General features: G+C 46.0%; 1 protein-coding gene across 8 annotated transcripts in view; it reads left to right on the top strand.

Moving 5' to 3' along the window:
* Nucleotides 1–22,858, top strand: part of LOC147640857 (3-dehydroquinate synthase) — an 82,474-nt gene that overhangs the window by 36,924 nt on the left and 22,692 nt on the right. The window contains exons 2-8 of one of the 8 annotated variants that reach the window (XM_086816080.1): nt 2,826–3,565; nt 4,762–4,992; nt 8,053–8,219; nt 8,360–8,458; nt 8,787–8,855; nt 9,030–9,164; nt 9,276–9,365. In XM_086816080.1, coding sequence (XP_086672206.1) covers nt 4,851–4,992; nt 8,053–8,219; nt 8,360–8,458; nt 8,787–8,855; nt 9,030–9,164; nt 9,276–9,365 — 702 coding nt within the window. In that variant the 5' untranslated portion in view covers nt 2,826–3,565; nt 4,762–4,850. The other 7 variants (XM_086816083.1, XM_086816066.1, XM_086816071.1 and 4 more) reach the window with 7 other exon arrangements.

Consider the following 22,858-nt stretch of genomic DNA (forward strand, 5'->3'; position numbering starts at 1 on the left):
AGGTCAAACCATGATCTCATCTGAGCGTACCAACAATGAGTATCTCCATCCTCTACCAACTGTATGGATGAGGTCAATGCCAAATGGGAGTACCTCTACTGAGGGAGCTCCCATAGCCGCTGTAAAAAGGTAACTGCTTGGAATAGGGCCTCGGTTACTACTGGTGGGGCACCCAGCTCAGCCCGAACAATCTCATGTGGTACTGATGATTCGCAATCATCATAATTAGTGGTCTCTCCATTTGCCTCCATCCCTCATCTGTCCCTCTCTGAGATTTGTGATGTATACTGGCCCCCCAAATTGGAGCTCCGTACAGGAGGGTCGGTGTGACAAGCGTATCAAATAGCCACAATTTGGTGCGTGGCTCCTGAAACTGTATGTGTGCACACTGCCTCTCAAGTGCCCCCAAGGCTGCATGCCCTCGAGCTAATCTAGCTGCTGTTGCCTCCTTCAGGGAGAAACGCGGTCTTGTGAAAGTTAACTCCCAAGTAGACATATGACCTGACGTACTCTACCGGCTCCCCTCGGAAAGTGAATTGAGGCTCTGATCTCGTCACCCATGCCTGTGTGGTGTTAAAACACCATAACCTTGGTTTCCCCAAGGTTCACTGTCAGATCTCTATCCGCAGAGAAAGCCTGTAATGCATCCAGGTGTCTCTGTAGCCCTCCCGGAGAGTCTGAGATTAGAACAATATCATTAGCATATAACAAGATGGGTATCAACACCCCTGCCAGGCATGCCCCTGGGCCTCCCAATCTATCTACATAATCAGAGACCGCATCAATGTACAGTCCAAAGAGGGTGGGCGATAGCGGGCATCCCTGCTTCACCCCTATCGTGCTGGTTACCCTATCAGATAGTCCGCCTGGAGCTCGGACTCTGCCTGTCACAGTCATACAAAGCATATATCCCCCACTGCATATCCTCGGGTACCTCAATGTCATGCAATCTGTGCATAAGCCTGGCATGTGGGTACGGTATCGAAGGCTTTGCGGAAGTCTATAAAACAGCAGTATATCCTTCTCTTCTGTGCCCTGCCCTCTTCAATAAGTGCCCGAAGTGTCAGTATGTGATCCAAGGTAGTAAATCCTCTCCTGAAGCCAGAAGCCAGAAGCCAGCCTGTCCATGTGCTCGATGACATGCCTCTTCTGTGCCCCGCCCTCTTCAAGAAGTGCCCGAAGTGTCAGTATGTGATCCAAGGTAGTAAATCCTCTCCTGAAGCCAGCCTGTCCATGTGCTCGATGACCATGCCTCTCTGCCCATCGGCTCAGCTCCGACTCCAATATAGAGCCATATAATTTGGTCAAGTAATGACCAATCATGATTGTCCTTTGTAGTTTGCCTGGTACCATGGGGTCCCCACTCTTAAAGAAAGGTACAATGATATGCTATGTCCAGCTTGTCGGGAAACCCTCACAAATGGCACGATAAACACATGTACGATGAGCGGAGCCAAAGTGTCTCGTGCATACGAGAAGTGCTCTCCAACTAGCCCATCATGATCCTGTGCCTTTCCATTCTGTAACCTGTCTATCGCATCTAGCACCATCCGCATAGTAAAAAAGGTGCTGCTAGGCGGTCTAGCTCCCAGTGGAGGGGGGGTGGGGGGCTGTCCTGGTGCATCATATAGCTCTCTAGCATAAGTATGCCATGCCTTAGGTGTAGTAATCGGAGTACCAGGCTGTCTCTCGTGAAACATCTTCCATGCCCTCTTGCTGTCCTTCCCCAGGAAGAGTTGGTAGATCTCCTCCTCTAGCTTAGCCAGATAGGCTTGTTTCTTCCTCCGCACAAGGCGCCGAAAGATCATCCTGGCCTGTCTATGTGTGTGAGACCCAATGGCAATCTCACGATGTAGCTGTGCTCGTGTCTCACGACACTCATCATCATACCAACTGTTCTGTGGGGCAGTGTTGCGGGGGGGGGGGGGGGTGGAAGGGATCATAGTGCAGGGAAACGCATATGAGGCGGATGCATGTAGAACACCTGCCAATCCTCTTGTGATCGCGTCCAGAGAGCTATGCGGGTCTAAAGCGAACAAGCCATCAGATACTGCATCCCGATAAACCCCAACTGTCTCACGTGTAAACTGATATCTCGGGTACCTAGGTAGATGAGTGGCTGGCCCATCTCTCGGGGATCTACCTACTAGTGTGAAACTCAGGTATGCATGATCAGCTGCTATGCCAATGGGCCTACTGGAAATCGTGAAACCCCGCACATCAGGTATCAATGAAGGAGATCCCATCAAGTAGTCCACTGTGCTCGCTCCCCCTTTAGAGTTCCAGTGTGTGAGAGCATCTGATCCTTGCCATCTCAATAAGCCATTGTATATGACCAGCCCATTTGCACTCCCGAGTGTGAGAAAATGCCTGCCATAATCTGTAATCTCCCCTCTTTCCTTGCCTCAAGCACACGCGGCATGTGTTCCTTCCGGTGTGCTAGCTGTGCCGGTGTAAGGTCCTCATCCAAATAAATCTTTTCTCCCTTAAGGGCCATCCTTTTGGAGAGGAAGGCCTTCTTCTTCTCCAAGTCACCAAACCTGATGATCAATATCTTCGCCCTGGTTTCATCTCTGCCTACTCGCCATGCTCCGGTAATGGGTACATCAGTGGCTCCAATTTTTGTTGCAAGAGCTTTTGCATCCTCTTGGGGATTTCCCTTATCTTCCCACCCAACTACACGTACGTGTACGGCACGTGCCCGTCTCTTGGCTTCCTCTTCCAATGTAGCATTCATCACCTCTACTTTATTGACTGGTGTATCCTTCTGTTTTTTACTACTTCAATCCATGGGTTGACTTCCTCAATTTATTTCTTTGTGGCAGTGGCAATTTCAGCCCATGAACTCTGCTCTATACACAAGATCCGGTACAAAAAAGTGTGGGGGACCATGGGTGGTATTTATACCAACCCATCTATGCTGGTCGGCCAGGAAAAAGTCAGCCGACAGGCTGCTGGACATGCCCACGACTGCAATCATGCAGTTGGCCAGCAAAAAACATAGTCGGCCAGGTACAGCCCAGGTCGGCCAACGAACAGCAGCCCCATGACAGTAAAAAATGGGGAAAAATACATGGAAAAATGGGGAAAAATGAGAAAATACTCTGGGCGGGCACACCCACAACAAAGGCCCTCTATGAGCACTATGGTATAGACAGGAGATGACTGCTAACAAGAGCATCTTGTGGAAACTGAGGTCAGGAAAAACCACCCAGCCGTCCAGCACCCTGGAGAGAAAGGAGAAAGCTTCAAAGAAGACAGCTCAAAGAAGAAAGTGTCCAAGAAGACACCACCAAAGAAGAAACAACGCTTTTGCAAAGCAACAACGATTTCATCCAAGAGCTGATGGAGTAGAACCGATTGCTAAAGCTACAACTTCAACAAGCAAAGGAGGCAGAAACGTCTAAAGAGCAGGGCCCAGAGAATTTGTACACATGCTTCTCTTGATGGAGCACAAAGACGCCTAGAACTTGTTGAGGAATGGAAGGCTGAGGAAGCCAAACGCAGGGTTGAAGAAGACCGGCGCCGTGCAAAACTCATGGCACCAACTGGCAAGGGTCTGTTGGTAAGTGGAAGCTTATTTGGTTTTGACCTTAGCGGGATTTTCTTTTGGACTTTCAAGGCTTTTAGTTTTTGGAATATCTAGGCAATGTACTTGCAAACAATACCATCTGTACCAGCTCTACCCTCCATGGGGAGTGTTCTACCCACTCAGTGGGAGCCAAATAGCAGTAAAATGAGGGTTTAGAAATTTACTGCACTTATTTGTTTGTGAATGTCGATGGTTGATGGACTGCTTGCCAGTCAGTGGTTCTAAGGAGGTGTTTGATGGCTTGTCTTTGAGGTGGGTTTGCCGGTCGTGTCAGACTGTGGATGGGTTGGCAGTCGCGGTCGTGGAGTGCCTCGTTGGGGTGGAGGGGATTGATGGAAAACATTTCCCTGCTTCCGCTGCGCCACCTTCTCTTTTCAGGGCTTTTTCTCGCCATTGTCGGGTAACCGGTTGGTTCTTGGGCTTTTTGTTGGCTTTGTTTGTTTTGCCGGTTCTTCTCCTCGGTCTTCTACCTTTCCAGTTGCATGTGGTTTGCCGGTGGATGCTTTTGCTTTGCCGGCCTCTTTGGGTTTGTCAAATTTTTTCGTGCCTAGCTTCCTCTTCTAGCCGTGCGGCTGCTACTTGCTTTGCCGCTTTAGTTGCTTGCAGCCGTCTTCTTGCCAGCATTGTATCTTTCCTTGTTGCTTATCTCCGGCCGTCTTCTCCAGTTTATTGTTTCTGACTTTCTTACCGTCTTCGCCAGCTTATCATTTCTGGCTTTCTTATCTGTGTTCGCCGGCTTATTATTTCTGGCTTTCTTACCCGTCTTCGCCGGCTTTACTTACCCTTCGTGTTTGGGTGTTGCCCTTCTTGTGCGTGGCTTATTTGCCTTGCTTTTCTAGCTCTGTTATTGGGTATCAATGAGTCTCCTTTTGTTTCTCCTCTCCCTCTTCTCCTTCCCATTCCACCATTATTTTTAATCTCCCTTGCTGATGTGGTATTTCCCTAATTCAGCCTCCTAATAAATATCGTTTCCATGCCCATTCCCCGTAACTATGGCGTGTTTGGGTGTTCCCACACGAACAGGTCCCCTCTCTAAAGACGGGAACATATTGTATAAATGTTTTAGGCTTCTAAAACTTGTTGTCGAAATTTTTAGTGTATAACTTTTTATGCAAAATCCATCATTAGTATTAAAATGAATCTTGATTGTTTTTTTTTTTTTTGGGCAGTTTCTCTTTTCTCTGGGATTCTTCCAACAACGAGCTCTCTTTATTGTTCAAATAGCAACCCCAAGTCTTCTTTGCGCTGCCCTGCTGTCATGGGGTCAGTTGCAGCTGAAGCAATGAAAACTGTCTGGCTGTGGACAAAAACCAAGGAAGTCATGACAGCTTCTGTGGAAAGAGGCTGGAACACTTTTATCTTTACTCCAGAGATGCAAGCACTTTCCAAGGAGTGGACATGTAAATTTTTGATCTTTAGTTGCTTGTCAGTTGATTGTTTTTTTCCCTTTCTGAGAACAAGAACCTTTTATTAGTAAAGAAAAAATTGTCTGGAAGGCCAGATTGCAGGCTTTTGAAATAGGTAATGACTGCAAGAAAGGATGGGGGGTGTTGGGGGCATAGTTATCTGAACGTTCAAAGGCAAATGCAATGGCAGTCCATGAGATTACATGAAACCTCGAAATTAGTAAAACAACATTATCTTTGAAAGTACGAAGGTCCCAGATGAGGGCAGGAGAGAAAGTCCAAGGTGAGTCGATGGAGCATGACTAGAGGTTCCATTCCTTGCAAGTATAGCAAAGCGGGATGAAAGCAATGATATTTTACTCTTACTTTTTCTGATGAGTGATTCTCTAGTATTATCAAAACGTCTGGGCTAAATGTTTAGGTATGTTTAGGTATGTTGAAAAAGTTTTCATGATGTTGTGATTTAGTGCATCAAAAACCTGTAGCAGAGTGGTTACGGGCTTTGGGCTGATGGAGGCTCCATTCCTTGCAAGGGTAACAAAATGGGATGAAAAATGATGATTTCAGCCCTTACTCGATCTGATGTGTGATTCTCTAGTATTATCAACATGGCTTGCCGATGGGCATTCATAAATTTAGGCAAATTGAAAAAGGTTTTCATGTTGTCATGATTTTGTGCATCAAAAACACGTATCATAGTGGTTATGGCTTCAAAGTCTCGAGGGGCAGACCGAGGTTCAAGTCCAGCTGTCTACGGCCTGTTGCAAACATCACAAGGGGGCGGGGGAAGTGTTAGAATTTGTGCATCTCACTGTGGAGACCGGGCCTTTTATTGGCACGCATGTATTTGTCTCATTTGTGCTGATTGTGGGGTTATTTGCTGCAATCAGCCAGCTCCACAGGGCAGTCGGCCAGCTTCACTCCTTCCCTATATAAAGGCAACTTCCCTTCTCACTTATTGACTTCAGTTCAGTCATTCATAGGCACATGTTCTTCACCATTTGCTAGCTGGTATTGCCATTGAAAAAGCCTCTTGCTACATAACATGATGTTCATTGTCTGATGTCTCTCTCTCTCTCTCTCCTTTGCTCTCCCTCTCTCCTATGTTTTGCTTCCACATTGTGCAACTTTACCATGGTATCAGTCACTTAGGTGACCTGCACTTCAAGGCGGTGCGGTGAGTTTCCTTACTGCAAGAAGTTCAGCGTTTTTTTTTGGGAGCAGAAGAAGGTTTGTGTTTTTGCTACATATGCAGCAGCAGGTTGCGTTTTGTGCAATTTTCCAGGTGGCCGCGTTTTCCTCACCACTTAGTGGCTGCGATTTCCTTTGGCTGCTGCGTTTTCACATCGGTGGCTGCATATTTTCTTCTAGGGTGCTGTGCTTCAGCTTTGGTGGCTGCTTTTTTGTGGTGGCAGCAGCTCTCTCTCTCTCTCTCCTATGCTATCTTGAGTTCTTTATTCTTCAGTTTCTTTTGTCTTTCACATATCAGCATGTTTTTTCTTTTTCTCCTTGCTCTCACCAAGGACGGTGAGTTCTCTGGTGGTGGGCGACCTGTAGCCGGCACCCTTGTCGTGGGAACAATTCCACATGACATGGCAAAAAGGAAGTGACTTGGAGTGACGTGGACTTGGTGGATAGCCGGCCACGGGACAAGCTGGCAGATGCCAACCTGGACTTGGATAGTCAGTCGGCTATTGATGGCGACGAGCTTAGACTACCTACCTGATGGACCACTGGAGTCGGCTACTCACCTGACATAGAATATTTTTGATGACCTCTACCAAGGGCTACTAAACACATTTCTGGTGGAGAGCAGATATATATCACATCCTCATCATCAGTTTTGTATCACACCTTGGAGCACTTAGTCCTATAGTTTCCTCTGTCGCAGCACTGTTTTCTCTCTTATAGGTAGTCTATCTTGGTGCACCCCTATGTATCCCTTGGTTTCCCTTTGGCCACTGGTTTAGACGCTGGCGTGTGCAGACAGTGGGTCTTCTTTGTACTCTTTGGGATTATATAGTGGATTGTCTTGGCTTGGCTATTCTCATCTCTGCTACTGTTCATGGTTGTTGCAGTTCTCTGTTATTTCAGTACTTATGCTGTTATGTTCACTTATGTTCACTCATGTTCACCGAGCACCTGCACGTGTGCACCTTGTATCTTTCTCCTCATCATAGGCTTATTCTCACTATGCACTAGCACTTCGTAGGTGTTTGAGCAGTTCTGGTGAGTAGACTCCTTGGCTCGACACATACTGTCATCTGAGAGAGAGTCCACCGTGAGTAGGGGACCTGGGCCGCTCAGGCTGGCTACACATGCTCAAGAATCATTAATCACATGTTTAATGAACTGCAAGTTCACAACAGAGCACATGATATAGACCTAATGTACTGTATATTGCTAAGAGACAAATATATACAATGGTAGCACAGATTAGAAACTGAGATTTGTCTATGCAAGACTCTGCAATTTGCTGATGAGATGCCTTTGTTTGCTGCCCTGGAAGTAGCTCTGTAGGGTTAAAGCATGTGCACGTGCCGCCTACTTGGGTATGCACATGACAATTCAACACCTCTTTTATAAACTTTTGGGAGAAACCAAGAGAGTGTCAAGCAGAGTAGACTATAGTAGATTCAGCCTTAACAGTAGAAATTAATGCGAATGAGTTCAAGGCTTCGCTTGTTGGTATATATCGTCAGAAGTTCAATTTTCCAACAGATTTAGTAATATTCATTGTAAATATTTCAGCTTTGTAACACACAGTAGGTCAGGTAGAGAGAGTGAGAGAGTCAAGTCTGTATGTTTTCAGTTTGTGCTTTAAGTAGTTCCAAGAATCACGCTTCCTTTAGTACTATTCTGACGGTATATGAAGACAATGGATTTATATGCCGAAATTTTCTCAAAGTCTCTACGAGTCATTTGCATTGTTTTTCAAAAAAGTCTTTTTGTCAAACTATGCATCAGGAAAACTCGGTTTCATAACTAAAATCAAATTCCAACTAAGAAATCAAGACATGGCACCCTTTCTTTTCAATGTTCTCTTATGTGCAGCAATAGCAAAGATCAGGCCTTTGTTTCTTGACAATGGGCAACTTTGTGATGGAAAAAACAAACAAATCGCTCTGGTTGGTGAGGTCTCATGTGCTGAAGATCTGCAAGTATTGGAATCGTTATCTGAGAAAACGGAGATTGTGGTGATGGATGCTCAAGAGTGGCAGGTTGGTTGTGACCTCACTAAGGTGTCCTTGCCATTAAAAAATTTACCCATCTCTAGCAAGTTGTCGTGATGCCCTTAGCAACAAGATCTTGTTCCATAAGATGTGCTACCTTATCCTCAGTGTACAGCTGATTTATGCAGATAATCAGTGCAGAGAATATGGTTGCTTTCTTTCAAAATAGCCAGACCTCAATTTTTGCAATTGCAAGAAGTGCCAGTGAAGCTCAACTTTTCTTGGAGGTATGACCCTTCAGTGTATAAAAACCTTGTGTTGACTTGTGGAGAGTTTGTTGGTGAAGTTTTGCAGCTAAAGGGCTTTACAAATTGGCTCCCTTTAAAAAGAGGGGGGGGGGGGGGGGGGGGTTGATCATGGCCACCCATTGTACATGGATGGGGGATTGTCCAAGCCCCCACCTGCATCGGATGGGGAGGGGACTACTTTAATGTGTGTTGGAAATTTTCTAAACATATGGACTGTTTGTTCTCCAGTTTTTTTTGCAAGAAAGCAAAAAGCAAGGTCATTGATTGTTGAATCCTGGTCACCCCCTTCCACCCTTTTTAAGTGCAGTCTTTGGATAAAGGTACAGACGGTATTGTGCTGCAGACAGAAGACCCAGCTGAAGTTTTTGAGTTAAAGGTGAGGCCTCGATACCTAGGTAAGACGTGGAGGTTTTCAATACACTTAAAGTGGAAGCCTTAAGATGCCTAGTTTCTGGATTGTCTCTTTGGTGTTTTGCTTTCCTCTCTCTTTTTGAGAAGGTAACCATATGGCATTCCTCAATGTGACTTCTCTTGATGGGTGCAAAGACAGGCTTACCTTGCATCACATGCAAAGGAGAAGATGGTGCTGCTGCCTGCAGTTGTCCAGCGAGTTGAGCTTATGGGTGTGGGAGATCGTGTTTGTGTGGACCTTTGCAATCTTCTTGTTCCTGGAGAAGGTCTCTTGGTAACAGCTTTATTCAATTTTTATGGGCAGAATGCATTTCCTCTTCTAGACATCAAAGTAGTTCAATCAGAGATTGTATGCTTTCATAGAGGAAAAAAGTGGGCTTGACAGGTGGGATCTTTTGCAAGGGGCCTTTTCCTTGTCCACTCAGAGTGCCTAAAGACAAACTATGTTGCAAGCAGGCCTTTCCGTGTCAATGCAGTAAGTTATATACAAGAAGATTTATTTATTGTTTTTGCAAGGAGGGGGCTTCAAACATACAGCCTCTTGGATAGGGTAGTTCTTTACAATGAAATCAATCAAATTTCATCTGAAAGGTTTATAATTTTGGAGTTGAGTGGCTAAATCTTGTCATCTGAAGTCCAATCTGTTTGGTAAGAACTTTGGTGCAACTGTATTTCAAAAAGCAAGGCCCTAAAGCCGGAAGAGCAAAGCACAAAGAACTTTGGAAAAGCTGGTTTTTTTGGAGTAATAAAATTTATTGTAAAAAGTTAAAGGAGGAAAAGCAAAGTGAAAAAGGAAAGCAAAAGCCTTACTAGCTTTTTGGCAAAAAGCAGGACCCCTCCCACAGGTATAAAACAAGCATGAGTCTCTCTTGATCATCATCGTTGAGGTGTGAAGTTCTTCATCAATCAAATCGTGGAGTTTACCATCATTGCCTGCTGATTCAGAATGCCACTGACGACTGCTATGTCACATCATCATCTGTCCGTACGACTGTACGGCCGTACGGAACTGTATGACCGCCTACAAATCTACGCAACCTTGTTTTGTTGCCATACTGCTGTTGCTGACTGTTTGTGCTGTACAGAACACCACTGACTGGCCTGCCAGCACCGCCACCTGCGAGCGCCGCCATCTGCTAAACTGGCCGTGTGAACACTGCTGCTGTACAGCTGATCTGGCAGCGCCGCTGCCGTACTGCTGGACTGCGCCGCCGTACGCCTGCTGAATCTCCGCCGCCGCCGCCTGGCTGTTGCCGCCGCCTGATCTGCACCAACTGGATTTAACTGTATAGCTGTCCTGTGTCGGCTATCTGCTATTTATGCTGCTGTTTGCTGAACTGTGCACCGTCCGATGATTGCCTTGCTGCCGTGGGCCTATCCTGGTTCATATACATCTGTACGACCTCTTGGGGCTGCTCTACTCTGGATTGGGTGGCTAAATCTACTGTACAGCCTTCTTGTGGACTGTTTCTACTCCAGATTAGGCATCAAACCTTTAGTTAATCATCATAAGCTTCATCATCTACACTTGTCTCTTGTGCATCCCGTGTACAAGCTTGGAGTACGTTGGATTTGGTACTAGACCGGCGAGAGATCTTGTGGATCATCCCCGTTGTGCTCGGCATCAAGAGATTTCTCTTGAGGAATCTTTCTTGGAGTGACAAAGCCATGTCGAGAGTAGAGGGCAACCAAGGGCCTAATGAAGGGAACAACTATAAGGCCGATCATCTAGGACTTTAGGATGGGAACCAGGGTCGTCGATCCATTACTTATGAGACTGCGGCCATGTCATCAGAAGAGTACAATGATTTTTAGCAATTCGGGCGTTTGCTCAGGGATGAGGAATTCCTTGCTTGGAGAGCCAAAAGGGAACAGGACAAAAGAAGGGCTCAAATGTTTGAAGACTTCATCAAGGATAGAGCCACCAAAGCCGAAGGAGTTGAAGCTGCCAAAGCCTATCTTCATGCCAAAGGAGTCACCATTGCGGAAGGATCTAGAGCCACCGGGTCTGTTTCTCGTGGAGGAGACAGGGAGGCTATGCCTAGGCTTACTCTTTTAGATGCAGCCTCTTCGGGATAAGTGAGAAAAAAGAAGGCGAAGGAGCCTACAACAACCGGCAAAGTAGACTTCAAGCTGGGACAGAAGAGTGGCAAGTTCGATGCTTTCTATGGTAAGTGGGATACACAAAAAGCTTCGTCTTTTATTAAGCAATTTGATGCCGCTTTTGGAGGACAGGACTTCACTGAAAAGTCCAAGCTTCGCATGGTTTGCATGCACTTGAAGGATGCCGCCTTGAATTGGTGGTTAAAGGTGGTACAAGAAGGAACTGAGCCAAAGACGTGGACCGACTTCAAGGTTATGTTCAACAAGAAGTTTCTACCTGCAACCTTTGAAGCAGATGTGCAAAAAGAGTGGGATGAGGTAAAGCAGAAAGACGGTGAGAATGTGGCAACTTATCTTAACAACTTTTCAGTTGTTTCATTGAAGTTTACTTCTTATAATCCTATTCCACCGCTAATGGAAATGCATTAAGTTCGTGAATGGACTTCAACCTAAGCTTATGCAAGCAGTGTATATGGCTGGTCCGAAATCTTTGGAGGAAGTCCAAGACAAAGCTTTACAAGCCGAGGCTTCGCACATGCCTTGGATGGTGGGCAAGACAAAGAATGACAACCGGGATCCACCTCAAAAGAAGTTTAAAGATGGATCCCAATCGAGAACCGAGACTCAAGAGAAGAAGAATAGGAGTGGGGACAAACCTCCACTCTTTCAAAGAAAATTGTCTCCCCACAAGCAACTTGAGGATTATGTCAAGGAAGGGAAGTGTTGTCAATGTGGAAAGAAGGGACACATGGCTGTAAAATGTCCCAACAAGACAAAGCAAGAAGGCAAGCAAGAGACCAGAAGATCATCAAATTGACATCATGCCAGGAAGTTCATCAAGGGGTTTGCAATGGTCGCTAGTCCATTGCATGACTTGACAAAGAAAGCTGTGGGCTTTTGATGGACCAAAGCCGAAAAAGAAGCCTTTGAAGCATTGAAATTTTACACTAGCAAAGGACCGGTGTTGATTATTCCAGATTTGTCAAAGCCTTTTGTGGTTGAATGTGATGCCTTAGGAGATTGCATTGGAGCAATCTTGAACCAAGAGGGCCATGCTGTGGCCTATGAAAGTCAAAGACTTCAAGGAGTTGAAAAGACCGCACCCACGTATGAAAAAGAGTTGATGGCTATCATTCATGCATTGAAGATTTGGAAGCATTATCTTATGGGTGGTGAGTTTGTTATCAAGACGGATCAACAAAGTCTGAGGTACTTCATGTCTAAACCTAAGATATCTGAAAAGCATATAAGATGGGCTAGTTATTTGGCCCAATTTCATTTCCAAATTATACATACTCATGGAAAAGACAACAAGGTAGCGGATGCATTACCTCGGAGACCCATGAGCCATGCGGTTTCTATGGGATATCATATGGATTTTACTTTGATGAAAGATTTTTATGCTACTGATGAGGATTTTCAGGACATTTGGAACAAATTGCAGAATGGAGATTTGGTGATCTCCTATGTCATCAAGGAGGGTTTCCTTATGATGCAAACCCGGTTATGTGTGACAAAGGATTTGAGGCCAAAAGTGATGGAAGAATTCCATGCTCCACCCTACATGGAGCATAGAGGCATCTTGACTACAACTCAAGCTTTGGAGAGCTACTTCTATTGGCCTAGCATAAGAAAGGACATTGAACTATATGTTCGAGAATGTTTGGTTTGTCAAAAGGTCAAGTTTGATCGACAAAAGCAAGTAGGATTATTGCAACCATTGTCGATTCCAAATGTTCCATGGGAGAGCATTGCTATGGATTTTATCTTTGGATTACCAAACTCAAGAAATGGGAATGATGGTATATGGACTATTATTGATAGATTCAGTAAGCAAACCCACTTCATTCTAGTGAAGAAGACCATTTGCATAGAGCATATGGCAAGATTGTTTATTCAACAGATTTTCAAGCACCATGGATTGTCTAAGTGCATTGCGGGCATAGTCACAAGGGACGGGGGACGGCCGAATGTAGGAAACAGGGACGGGGATAGGAACGGCACTTAAAAATTACTTTGTCAGCGCCACCCACTCGCCTATACGGGCAAAGCTTGCATGCCCATGGCCGTGCACCGCCTCCATGAGGGGATGGGGTGTGATTGACCTCATCCCACCATGTCCATACCGTGGGCCGTCATCCTTCTACAGGAACTTGAAGTGCCTCCGCCACGTGAGGAGGATGCCATGGATGATGGATGCCTCCTTGTCACTTGATAGCTTGCGAGAGAGAGAGAGAGAGTGAGTGAGGCTTGAGCCTTGAAAGTTGAGGGAGAACTTGAGTGTGAGGGTGTGTTTCTGTGTGTGTGTGTGTGAAGCTTGAGAGAGTGTGTGCGTGAGGGAGACAGTGTGTGAGTCTTGAGAGGCTAGAGCTTGCTTGTGTGAGAGCTTGAAACTTGAGACCTTGGCCCTTGAGGCTTGCTGAGTGAGGGAGAGAGAGTGTGTGTGTGTGTGTGAAGCTTAAGCTTGAAGTGTGAGAGGGAGTGTGTGTGTGTGTGTGTCTTCTTATAGGGAGGGAGGCAAGAGAGATCCAAGGCCCAAAGCCTCAAAAGCTCAAGGCCTATGGGCCAAGGCTAAAGGCCCACGAAAAGCCCCTCCCAAAGGGCGATTTTGTAGGCAATGCCAAGGAGAGTGATGGGGCGCCAATGTCAAACCTCAAGACGATCTCCCTCCTCTTGGGGGATCAAGTGGATGAGGTCCTTGGCTGCTAGCCACTTGGGGAGAAAGCTGAATGATGAAAAAAGAGAGGAGAAACTTGGGATAGCTCATAATTTAAAAGAGATAACAAGGAAAGTGGAAAAAATTAAAACTTAGTGGGGGAAAAGTATAGGAAAAATCCTTAGGGAGATTAGGAAACGGGAAATGAAAACGGAATCGACGCTTGGGAGAAATACAGTTTCCGCAATTTTGGCTAGGAAACAAGAGTTTCTTTTTACTATTGTTACAACTGCTAGAGAGTTGAGTGAACTGAGCCACATCAATTTCCTATGCACCTTTGCCCGTTTGCGTGCCCCCCTCGTCGCCAAGCCCATCCTACTGCTCCCCTACCTGTTGCCCTTGCCCTTTCGTGCACAGTCCGCCCCCCTTCACTTCCACTTCCTGTGACCCACCGCCTTTGCTTCCCCTGTCCCTTGCCTGGCTCCCCAGCCCCAACCTCCACTCCCGTCTTACTCCAACTCCACCTGCTCCCCCCCCCCCCCCCCCTTCTCTAGTGCTTTTCGCCCTTTTCTCCCAAGCCCCCCTTTGCTTTGTTACAGTTTGTTTTCCAAGCCTTAGAAAGGAGTACCTTCCCTGTTATGACCCTTACACGTGGCAACACGTGGGACACGTACACACAGATACACAGGATTTACGTGCTAGTAATGCGTGGGACATGTGGATGTTGCATGGAAAAACCAATGGCGGCATGCTATTGCACATCATCGCTTATAATAATAAGTGTGAATGGTTAACATTCGTGGGTGACGGTCGTATGCCAAAGACCCAGGGATGTGTAGCATCGGAGTACCAACGGGGACACAGGGTGTCATGTGCACAGAGTGTATCTACCGTGTGCTACATGCACACAAGACTAGCTTCGAGGCTTGGGAAGCTTGGAGCTAGGTAGGCTGATTGGCGAGCTGGGCTAGGGATAGACTAACGGACAGGCACCCAAGTATGGATGGGCGGGCGCCCGGTGACTGGCCAAGAGCCTATAAAAGGGTGGCCAAGGTTAGTCAATAGTTCATAGAGTCTCGCGTGTCTTTGTGAGAGCTCTATGGTCAGGAGCGTGGATCTAGTGCAGACGTGCACCTGCTTTATGCAACCAAGGCCGGCAGCAGTCTCGAGGCCCGCGAGGGTAGCTTCATGGCGGTATGGGACGTCACGAGGTAGAGATTGGCCGATACGTCCAGCTAGTTAGCTCAGCTCGTGGCTCGGTGGGAACATCCAAGACTTGTGGGTTTTGCCTACGGCTGTCAAGGTTGGGAGGTGAGTCAGGTCTGCACCCCCTTCACGTTGCTCGGCTTTGTTTTGCAGGTTTCGAGTCTTGTATCAGGAGCGTTCTACGAGGTGATCCTTTGGGGATTTGACAGAGGTATTAGAGCAAGCCTCGAGAACGTGCAAGTCGGTAGGTAGAGAAAAAAGAGGTCAAAGAGAGGTATGAATTCGAGAAGACTGCTGTTTTTTCAGATTTCAGCATGTTATATTTGCATCGTTGAAACCCGTGTTGGGGTTTTGGTCTTGTAAAGGGTCAATTAGTTGCTTGAGAAGAGTTTTTTGATTGGAAAAGAGAAAAGCATGGATCTAATCGGCTGTGTGAACATCAAGAGTATAAGAGAGAAGAACTCTTAGTGACTGTATGATTCAGCAAAAGAAAGAATCTCACCAAGTAAAGCCAGTAGCCACAGTGGGCCTTCAATAGCTTATAGCCGTGTGACAAGGAGGCTAGTGTGAGTTCTAATAGCCCTCTGGCACTAACAATTGAAGCGTAAACTTCTACTTGTATGATTAATCCCCAAGGCTTCATGAGTGGAAAGCTCTCTTGTAAGAAACTTAACCAGCCACTGCCCAATCTAAGGACCCTGAATTAAACTGAGCAGCAAAGGCTTTGGAAAGAGGATAAAGTCAGCATCACCTAAAGAAAGAGCACCTCCAAGGCATGCATCAAACCATCATGTGCTTTGCCCATATCTTGACAATCAAACTGAAGCCATCATCATAGTATGGGCTATTACTTTTGCAAACTTCACAAAGAGGAATGGCTAGCCATGATACTTCTACAAACGGTCTAGAATAGCATTAGCAAGGCCAAAGTCGGCCTATGAGACAAAAAAATAATACAACTGTGTTCTTCCGGTCATCGGAAAGCAGTCGTGCAGCAAAGGAATAGCCGGGCGCTGTTTTTTTTTTTTGGGTATTTTCGTTGCTGTTAGTAGGTGGCGAAGGCCTTCTTCCCTTCGATTGACGGGTGGCGATCCGCTAGCTGGCAATTTCATTCGATTCGCTGCTGTTCCTACAGCTGACGTGGGGTGGACAGCCGATGTGTGCTTTGGCTTTTTTTTCCTTACGTTTTTTTTTGGGGCCCCCATGCTTTCCGTTTTTATATCGAAAACAGCGTTTTTTTAAAACACACGTAGTGTGGGTTTTAAATAAATGAAAGCGGCATATTTTTTTTAACACGCCTAGCGTGGCTTAAAAAAAAGAAAAAGAAAAAAGAGCATGTGCCTTATAGCTTATGAGTAGCTTATGTGATTTTTTTTCAAAAGGTGTTTTTTTTTCCAAGCTTTATGTATGGCTTTTATACAAGCCCTCATGCATGGTTTTTTTTAATTTAAAAAAAAAAACACAAAAGCAATGCCACGCTTTTCGGAAGGCCTATAAAATTCCCCTCAAGAGGGCTTCTTGCCACACTTCTCCTCGTACTCTCTAGCACTCTTCCTTGTTCAAAGCCAAGCTTTTCTCTCATCTTGCCCTCTTCAAGATGTCGACCCAAGAATCCGAGATGGAATCCATTCGCGAACGTGAAGACCTGCCGGCTACGGAGACCACCGATGGCGATCTTTCCGACGATTTTGTATCCAAATTTGATTTTCAGGAGTTTAAAGTTGCTTTCGAAGCTTCTTTCTCAGAACGTCAGGCATGCCGCACAAGTCGCCGCGCAGATGCAGGCTTTACAGAATTCCATCTCTTTATTGACCACTACCCTGTCTACTCTCTCGGGTATGGATATCTTGGCATCTACTTTAGGCCCCAACATTACTCCGGAGCAGTTTGGGGGCGAGCAAAAGCAGCATACCAAGGAGATAGTGGACACATGGCTACATAAGTGGCAGGTCCATTTCCAGTTTCATCCATATGACGATGACAAAAAGATTCAGTTAGCAGCAGGTTTCTTTTCAGGCAAAGCTTTGCTTTGGTGGAAAGAACTCAAACCTAAACCAACAACCTGGGCACAGTTTGAAGAAGTCTTCAAGAAAGAATTCCTCAAGAAGGAGGATGACTACGATATCGTTGCTCAGTTTGCTAGTTTGACCATGACCTCGCAGAACCTTACTTATGAGGTCTACCTCCAGAAATTTAGAGACTTGCAGATGAAAGCTACGAAGATGGATTCTACTACTCTTTTGGGTTTCTTCGTAGCCGGTTTACCCAACTCGTACTGTTTACAGGTTAAAAACAACAAATGCAGAACTTTGGACGAGGCCATTCATTCTGGTCGTATTTATGACGATACAATGGCCTCTTCCAAATCTAAACCCCTGATCGAGCAGGGGAACAAGCACAAAAGGAAGTTCTCTGCACGGATGGCTAGCACGACAGAATGAAAGTCTTCGGACCAACCTTCGAAGAATTCTACTTTGACCCCAGCAAAGAAAAACCGTCTCCTCAAGGCTTTGAAGCTCAAGAAGGAGCGATGTTGCTTCATCTGCGAAGAAAAAGGACATATGCATAACGAGTGCCCGAAGAAGAAGAGTGCAAAGACCAACGCAGGACCCAAGCCAAAGGCAGCCAACCAGTTGTCTTTAACAGGTACTTCAGTCACTGTACTTTCTCGCCCTAGTTTATGTTCTGATTGTATGTTCAACTCTAAAGTTTTTGGCTTGCATGAACTTCTCCGAGTTTATGGAGAGATGAATGGCCATAGAATCCATATTCTTCTGGACCCTGGCAGCTCACACAACTTTGTTAATTACAAACTTGTGCAGAAATTGGGTCTGGATACAACACCTAGCGATCATACCTATGAAGTACGCTTACTTGCGGGTCGGCAAGTATGGGATCGAAAGGTGGAGAAGCTACCGATCCGGATTCAAGACTACGAAGATATTCTGGAGTGCTATGTTATGCATCTAGACCATGTAGACTTGTTATTGAGGATTGAGTGGTTTAAGACTCTTCAGGTCCAGATAGATTGGTCTAGTCATACTTTTTCTTTTGAACATAGGAACACCCAGTATTGTATCTTAGGTGATTGTATATATCCCTCTCAGGGACCTCTTGTAAATAACGTTGATTTTGAAAATATAATGGATTCTTCTTTGTATAATGCTTTCCATTGTGTCTTGATTCCACTTTCTTCATTTCTCATACCTACTATGGATATTAATGAATTAAGTGTGTTTGAAAGCAAAGAATTAAAGAAGATACTTGATTTGTTTCAAGATGTATTTTCTAAGGAACTGCCATCGGGCTTACCACCCGAAAGGGCAGTAGATCATCGTATTGACCTGGTCCCTAGTGCTCAACCTGTTAGTATTCCACCTTACAGGATGAGCCAAGCTGAGGAAGATGAGTTGGCCAAACAACTCGTAGATTATTTAAGGATGGGCCAGATCCGTCCAAGTAAGTTACCTTGGGGTGCACCTGTGTTACTTAGGAGAAAGAAGGACAACACTTGGAGAATGTGTGTAGATTACAAGAGATTGAACAAACTGACAATCAAGAACCGTTATTCTCTCCCTAGATCAGATGACCTGATTGATTGTTTAGCCGGAGCGAAGTATTTCACAAAGATAGATTTACGTATTGGCTATCACTAAATACGTATTCATCAAAGGCACGTTGAAAGAACTGCCTTTCGGACTAGGTATGGCCATTACGAGTTTCTCGTATTACCTGTTGGGTTAACCAATGCTCCAGCCACTTTCCAGCAAATGATGAACGATCTTTTTCGTCAACATTTGGGAAAATTCGTGGTTGTGTTCCTGGATGATATTTTAATATATAGTCGTACTCTTGAGGATCACGTTAGACACCTCACGATTGTCTTAACTATTTTAAGATAGAATCGACTGTATGCTAAATTAAGTAAATGTGAGTTTTTTATGACAGAAATCATTTACTTGGAACACAAGATCAATAGAGACGGGTTGAGCATTGACTATGACCGAGTTCAGAAGGTTCTGGCCTGGCCTATACCGCAGACTGTGAGACAACTTCATTCTTTTCTCGGTTTTGTTGTTTTTCTTCGGAAATTTGTTGGGAGTACTCTCAGCTCACACTACCAATGACCGACTTGTTGAAAGGTCGTGGACGTAAGTCGAATCAGCCTATCACTAGGCCTTATGTTCTTGAGACTGATGCCAGTGACTATGCAATCGGGGCTTCTCTATACTAAGAATGTAGACTTGTTGCGTTCGAGAGTAGAAAGCTAGACGACACTCAATCTCATTGGCCAACCCTTGAGAAGGAGCTTTATGCTGTCATTCACGCTCTCAAGGTTTGGAGACATTATTTATATGGCTCCAAGTTTGTGGTATTGACTGATCATCAGTCAATCAAGTATGTGTGTGATGCAGATGATTTGAGTGGAAGGAAAGCTCGATGGGCTAAGTTAATGCAAGATTTTGATTTTGAGATTCGTTATCAAAAGGGGTCCATGAATAGTGTCGTAGTAGATGCGCTTAGTCGGATTAGAGAGGTGAATACTTTGTCGTTCACCGAGATTTCTACTGACTTATTTCAGTCATTGAGAGGGCTTTGCAGGACTGATAGTTATTTTGGTCCATATTGGCAGAAGATCCAGGATGGCGGGAGCTCATTGATTGACCAAGACTCAGTGATTGAGCAGCCTACCATTCAGGTTGCAGGAGGCGAGTGGATGATTCGGAATGGTTTACTATTCCGTAATGATAAAATTTGTGTACCATAGATTCTAGACATTAGGTCCAAGATTCTTAAGGAGTGTCACGACGCCCCTTCTGCTGGACACCCTGGGGTACACAGGACATTAGCTTTAGTGAAACACACTTTTTATTGGCCAAAGATGAAAGGGTATGTAGAAGATTATGTCCTTAAGTGTCAGGTTTGTCAAGCAAATAAAGCTGAACGCTTTAGACAGGTTGGGCTGTTGCATCCTTTGCAAATCCCGGGTAATAAATGAGAAAGTATTTCCATGGATTTTATTACTGGATTGCCAAGAACACGTCAAGGCCACGATTCTATTTGGGTTGTGATGGATTGTTTGACAAAAATGGCTAGATTTTTACCGACACGGAAGACCATTATAGCTACGCAATTAGCAAAGCAGTTTGTCGAGCAATTGTTTAGACTGTACGGGTTACCGCAGGACATAGTCAGTGATAGGGACTCTAAGTTTACAAGTGACTTTTGGAGGCTTGTTTTTGAAAAGTTGGAAACAACTTTGAATTTGAGTCTCAGATCATCCTCAATCTAATGGCCAGACTAAAAGAGTTAATTAGATTTTGAAGGATATGCTTCGAGCATATGTCTCCAAAAGACAGAGTTCATGGGAGGATTATCTTCCTATGTTAAAATGTGCATATAATAGTACTAAGCATACGAGTACAGGTTTTAGTCCTTTTATGCTTATGTACGGTTTTCAACCTAGATCACCTGTTATACAGTGGGATTTTCAGGACTTCAGCATGATGCATCACGTAATTTTTTGCAAGATATGCAAGAAATGTTACAAGTTGCGAAGGAATCTATTAGAAGTGCTCAAGACAGAGAGATTTTATTCTAATAGACATTGTTCACCCAGAGAGTTCTCTGAAGGAACGATGGTGTATTTGCGAGTTCCGAAAGATTTCGAGACTTTACGGACAGGTCGATCTCTGAAATTATCCCCTACATACTATGGACCATTTCGGATTACACGATGGATTGGTTCCGTTGCATATGAACTGGATTTGCCTTCTCATGTGAAAGTTCATGCCGTATTTCATGTTAGTAGACTTAAGGAAGTACTGGGTGGAACAAACCAATTAGTAACTTCTCAAGAAATCATAAATGTCGAGGATATGACATTTGTTCCACACGAACCGGAAAAGATCCTTGGATTTTGTGAAAGACGATTGCGAAACACTTCTCACGGAGTACAAAATCAAGTGGAAGGACCGTGTTGAGGAGGACGCTACATGGGAGACATTGACTACCCTTCAGAGGGACTACCCTGGGTTTTTACTGAGCTCAAGAGTGAGCTCTTAGAGGAAGGGGAGTATGTCATGTGCACAGAGTGTATCTACCATGTGCTACACGCACACAAGACTAGCTTCGAGGCTTGGGAAAGCTTGGAGCTAGGCAGGCTGATTGGCGAGCTGGGCTAGGGATAGACTAACGGACGGGCACCCAAGTATGGACCGGCAGGCGCCCAAGTGTGGACGCCCGGTGACGGGCCAAGAGCCTATAAAAGGGTGGCCAAGGTTAGTCAATAGTTCATAGAGTCTCGCGTGTCTTTGTGAGAGCTCTATGGTCAGGAGCTTGGATCTAGTGCAGACATGCACTTGCTTTATGGAGCCAAGGCCGGCAGCAGTTTCGAGGCCCGCGAGGGTAGCTTCGTGGCGGTATGGGACGTCATGAGGTAGAGATTGGTCGGTACGTCCAGCTAGTTAGCTCAGCTCGTGGCTCGGTGGGGACAGCCAAGACTTGTGGGTTTTGCCCACGACTGTCAAGGTTGGGAGGTGAGTCACGCTTGCACCCCCTTCACGTTGCTCAGCTTTGTTTTGCAGGTTTCGAGTCCTGTATCAGGAGCGTTCTATGAGGTGTTCCTTTGGGGATTTGACAAGCTGGGCTAGGGATAGACTAACGGGCGAGCACCCAAGTATGGACGGGCGGGCACCCAAGTATAGACGCTCGGTGGCCGACCAAGAGCCTATAAAAGGGCGGCCAAGGTTAGTCAATAGTTCATAGAGTCTCGTGTGTCTTTGTGAGAGCTCTATGGTCAGGAGCCTGGATCTAGTGCAGACGTGCACCTGCTTTATGTAGCCAAGGCTGGCAGCAGTCTCGAGGCCCGCGAGGGTAGCTTCGTGGCGGTATGGGCATAGTTACCGCGGAACGGCGTTCCGCCTTCCTGGAACGCCGGAACGCCGCTCCGAATCGCATGGCGTGCCCGGAACGTGGAAACGGGAGCCGGAACGGGCCAGTTGCCGGGGAGCGTGGCGGAACGCGAGTCGGAACGCCGGAACGCTAGGGCGGAACGCACGTTCCGGGCGTTCCGGAAAAAGTGTCCTTTCGCTAGTCGCCGGCGGCCTTTTTTTCCCAGCGTACGGCGGTTTTTCGCTTTTTTCGCTTGCTTCGTTGGCTGCGCCTGCTTCGTTGGCTGCGCCTGCAACGTTGGCTGCTCTCCATACCACTCCACGCTGCCCCCTTCAACCTTGGCTGCCCCGGCCCCCCTTGGCTGCCCCACAGCCTACAGGCACACTCTCCATTCCACCTTCCTCTTGGCTGCCCGGGCCTGCAGGCTGCCCCACACTCTCCCTACCGAGCCTTGGCTGCCCCAGACTGCACAGTGCACACTTGTCACTCTCCCTACCTCCTCTTGGCCCCTTCTTTTGCTCGGGTGGCACTCGTGACTCGAGTCTTGAGCACTCAGCAGGTAAGATTTAAAATTTACGCAATGAACATTGGATTTTGGAGATTCTAGTTTGCTGCGTTTTTTTCCACTTTGTGGACACTTTACTTATGTCTCATGCAAGGGCATTTTGCATGTTCATGTTTTTTTAATTTTCAGCCATTTTTCAATTTCAATGGCACCTCCTCGTGGCATAGATGCAGAAAACAGATCCCCTTGGTGGAATGAGGTGGATCTTGTGTCCAGATATGATAGTGCAAGAGGAGGAGGGTCACGCAAGTGGAAGTGCCACTTTTGTGGATCCATTAAGACTGGAGGCACGGATCGTGTGCGAGCCCATTTGTTGGGGGTTAGAGGCAAAGGCATTTCTGTTTGCCCTACAGTGTCAGGAGCAGATATCATACGATTGCAGGCACTTGCAGATAGACTTGATGCAGCAGGGAGTCGGCCCTCTGTTCTTGATCCTCGAGGTACATCATCATTAGCCACACCTGCAGGCGTGGCATCTTCAGCGAGTGCATCTACTCCATTATTTGGGGCTGCTCCACAGCCATCCACACATGGAACAAATGCT

Source organism: Cibotium barometz, chromosome 2 (genome assembly GCF_041138505.1).
Source record: "Cibotium barometz isolate CiBa-2024 chromosome 2, ASM4113850v1, whole genome shotgun sequence".
Classification (NCBI taxonomy): Eukaryota; Viridiplantae; Streptophyta; class Polypodiopsida; order Cyatheales; family Cibotiaceae; genus Cibotium; species Cibotium barometz.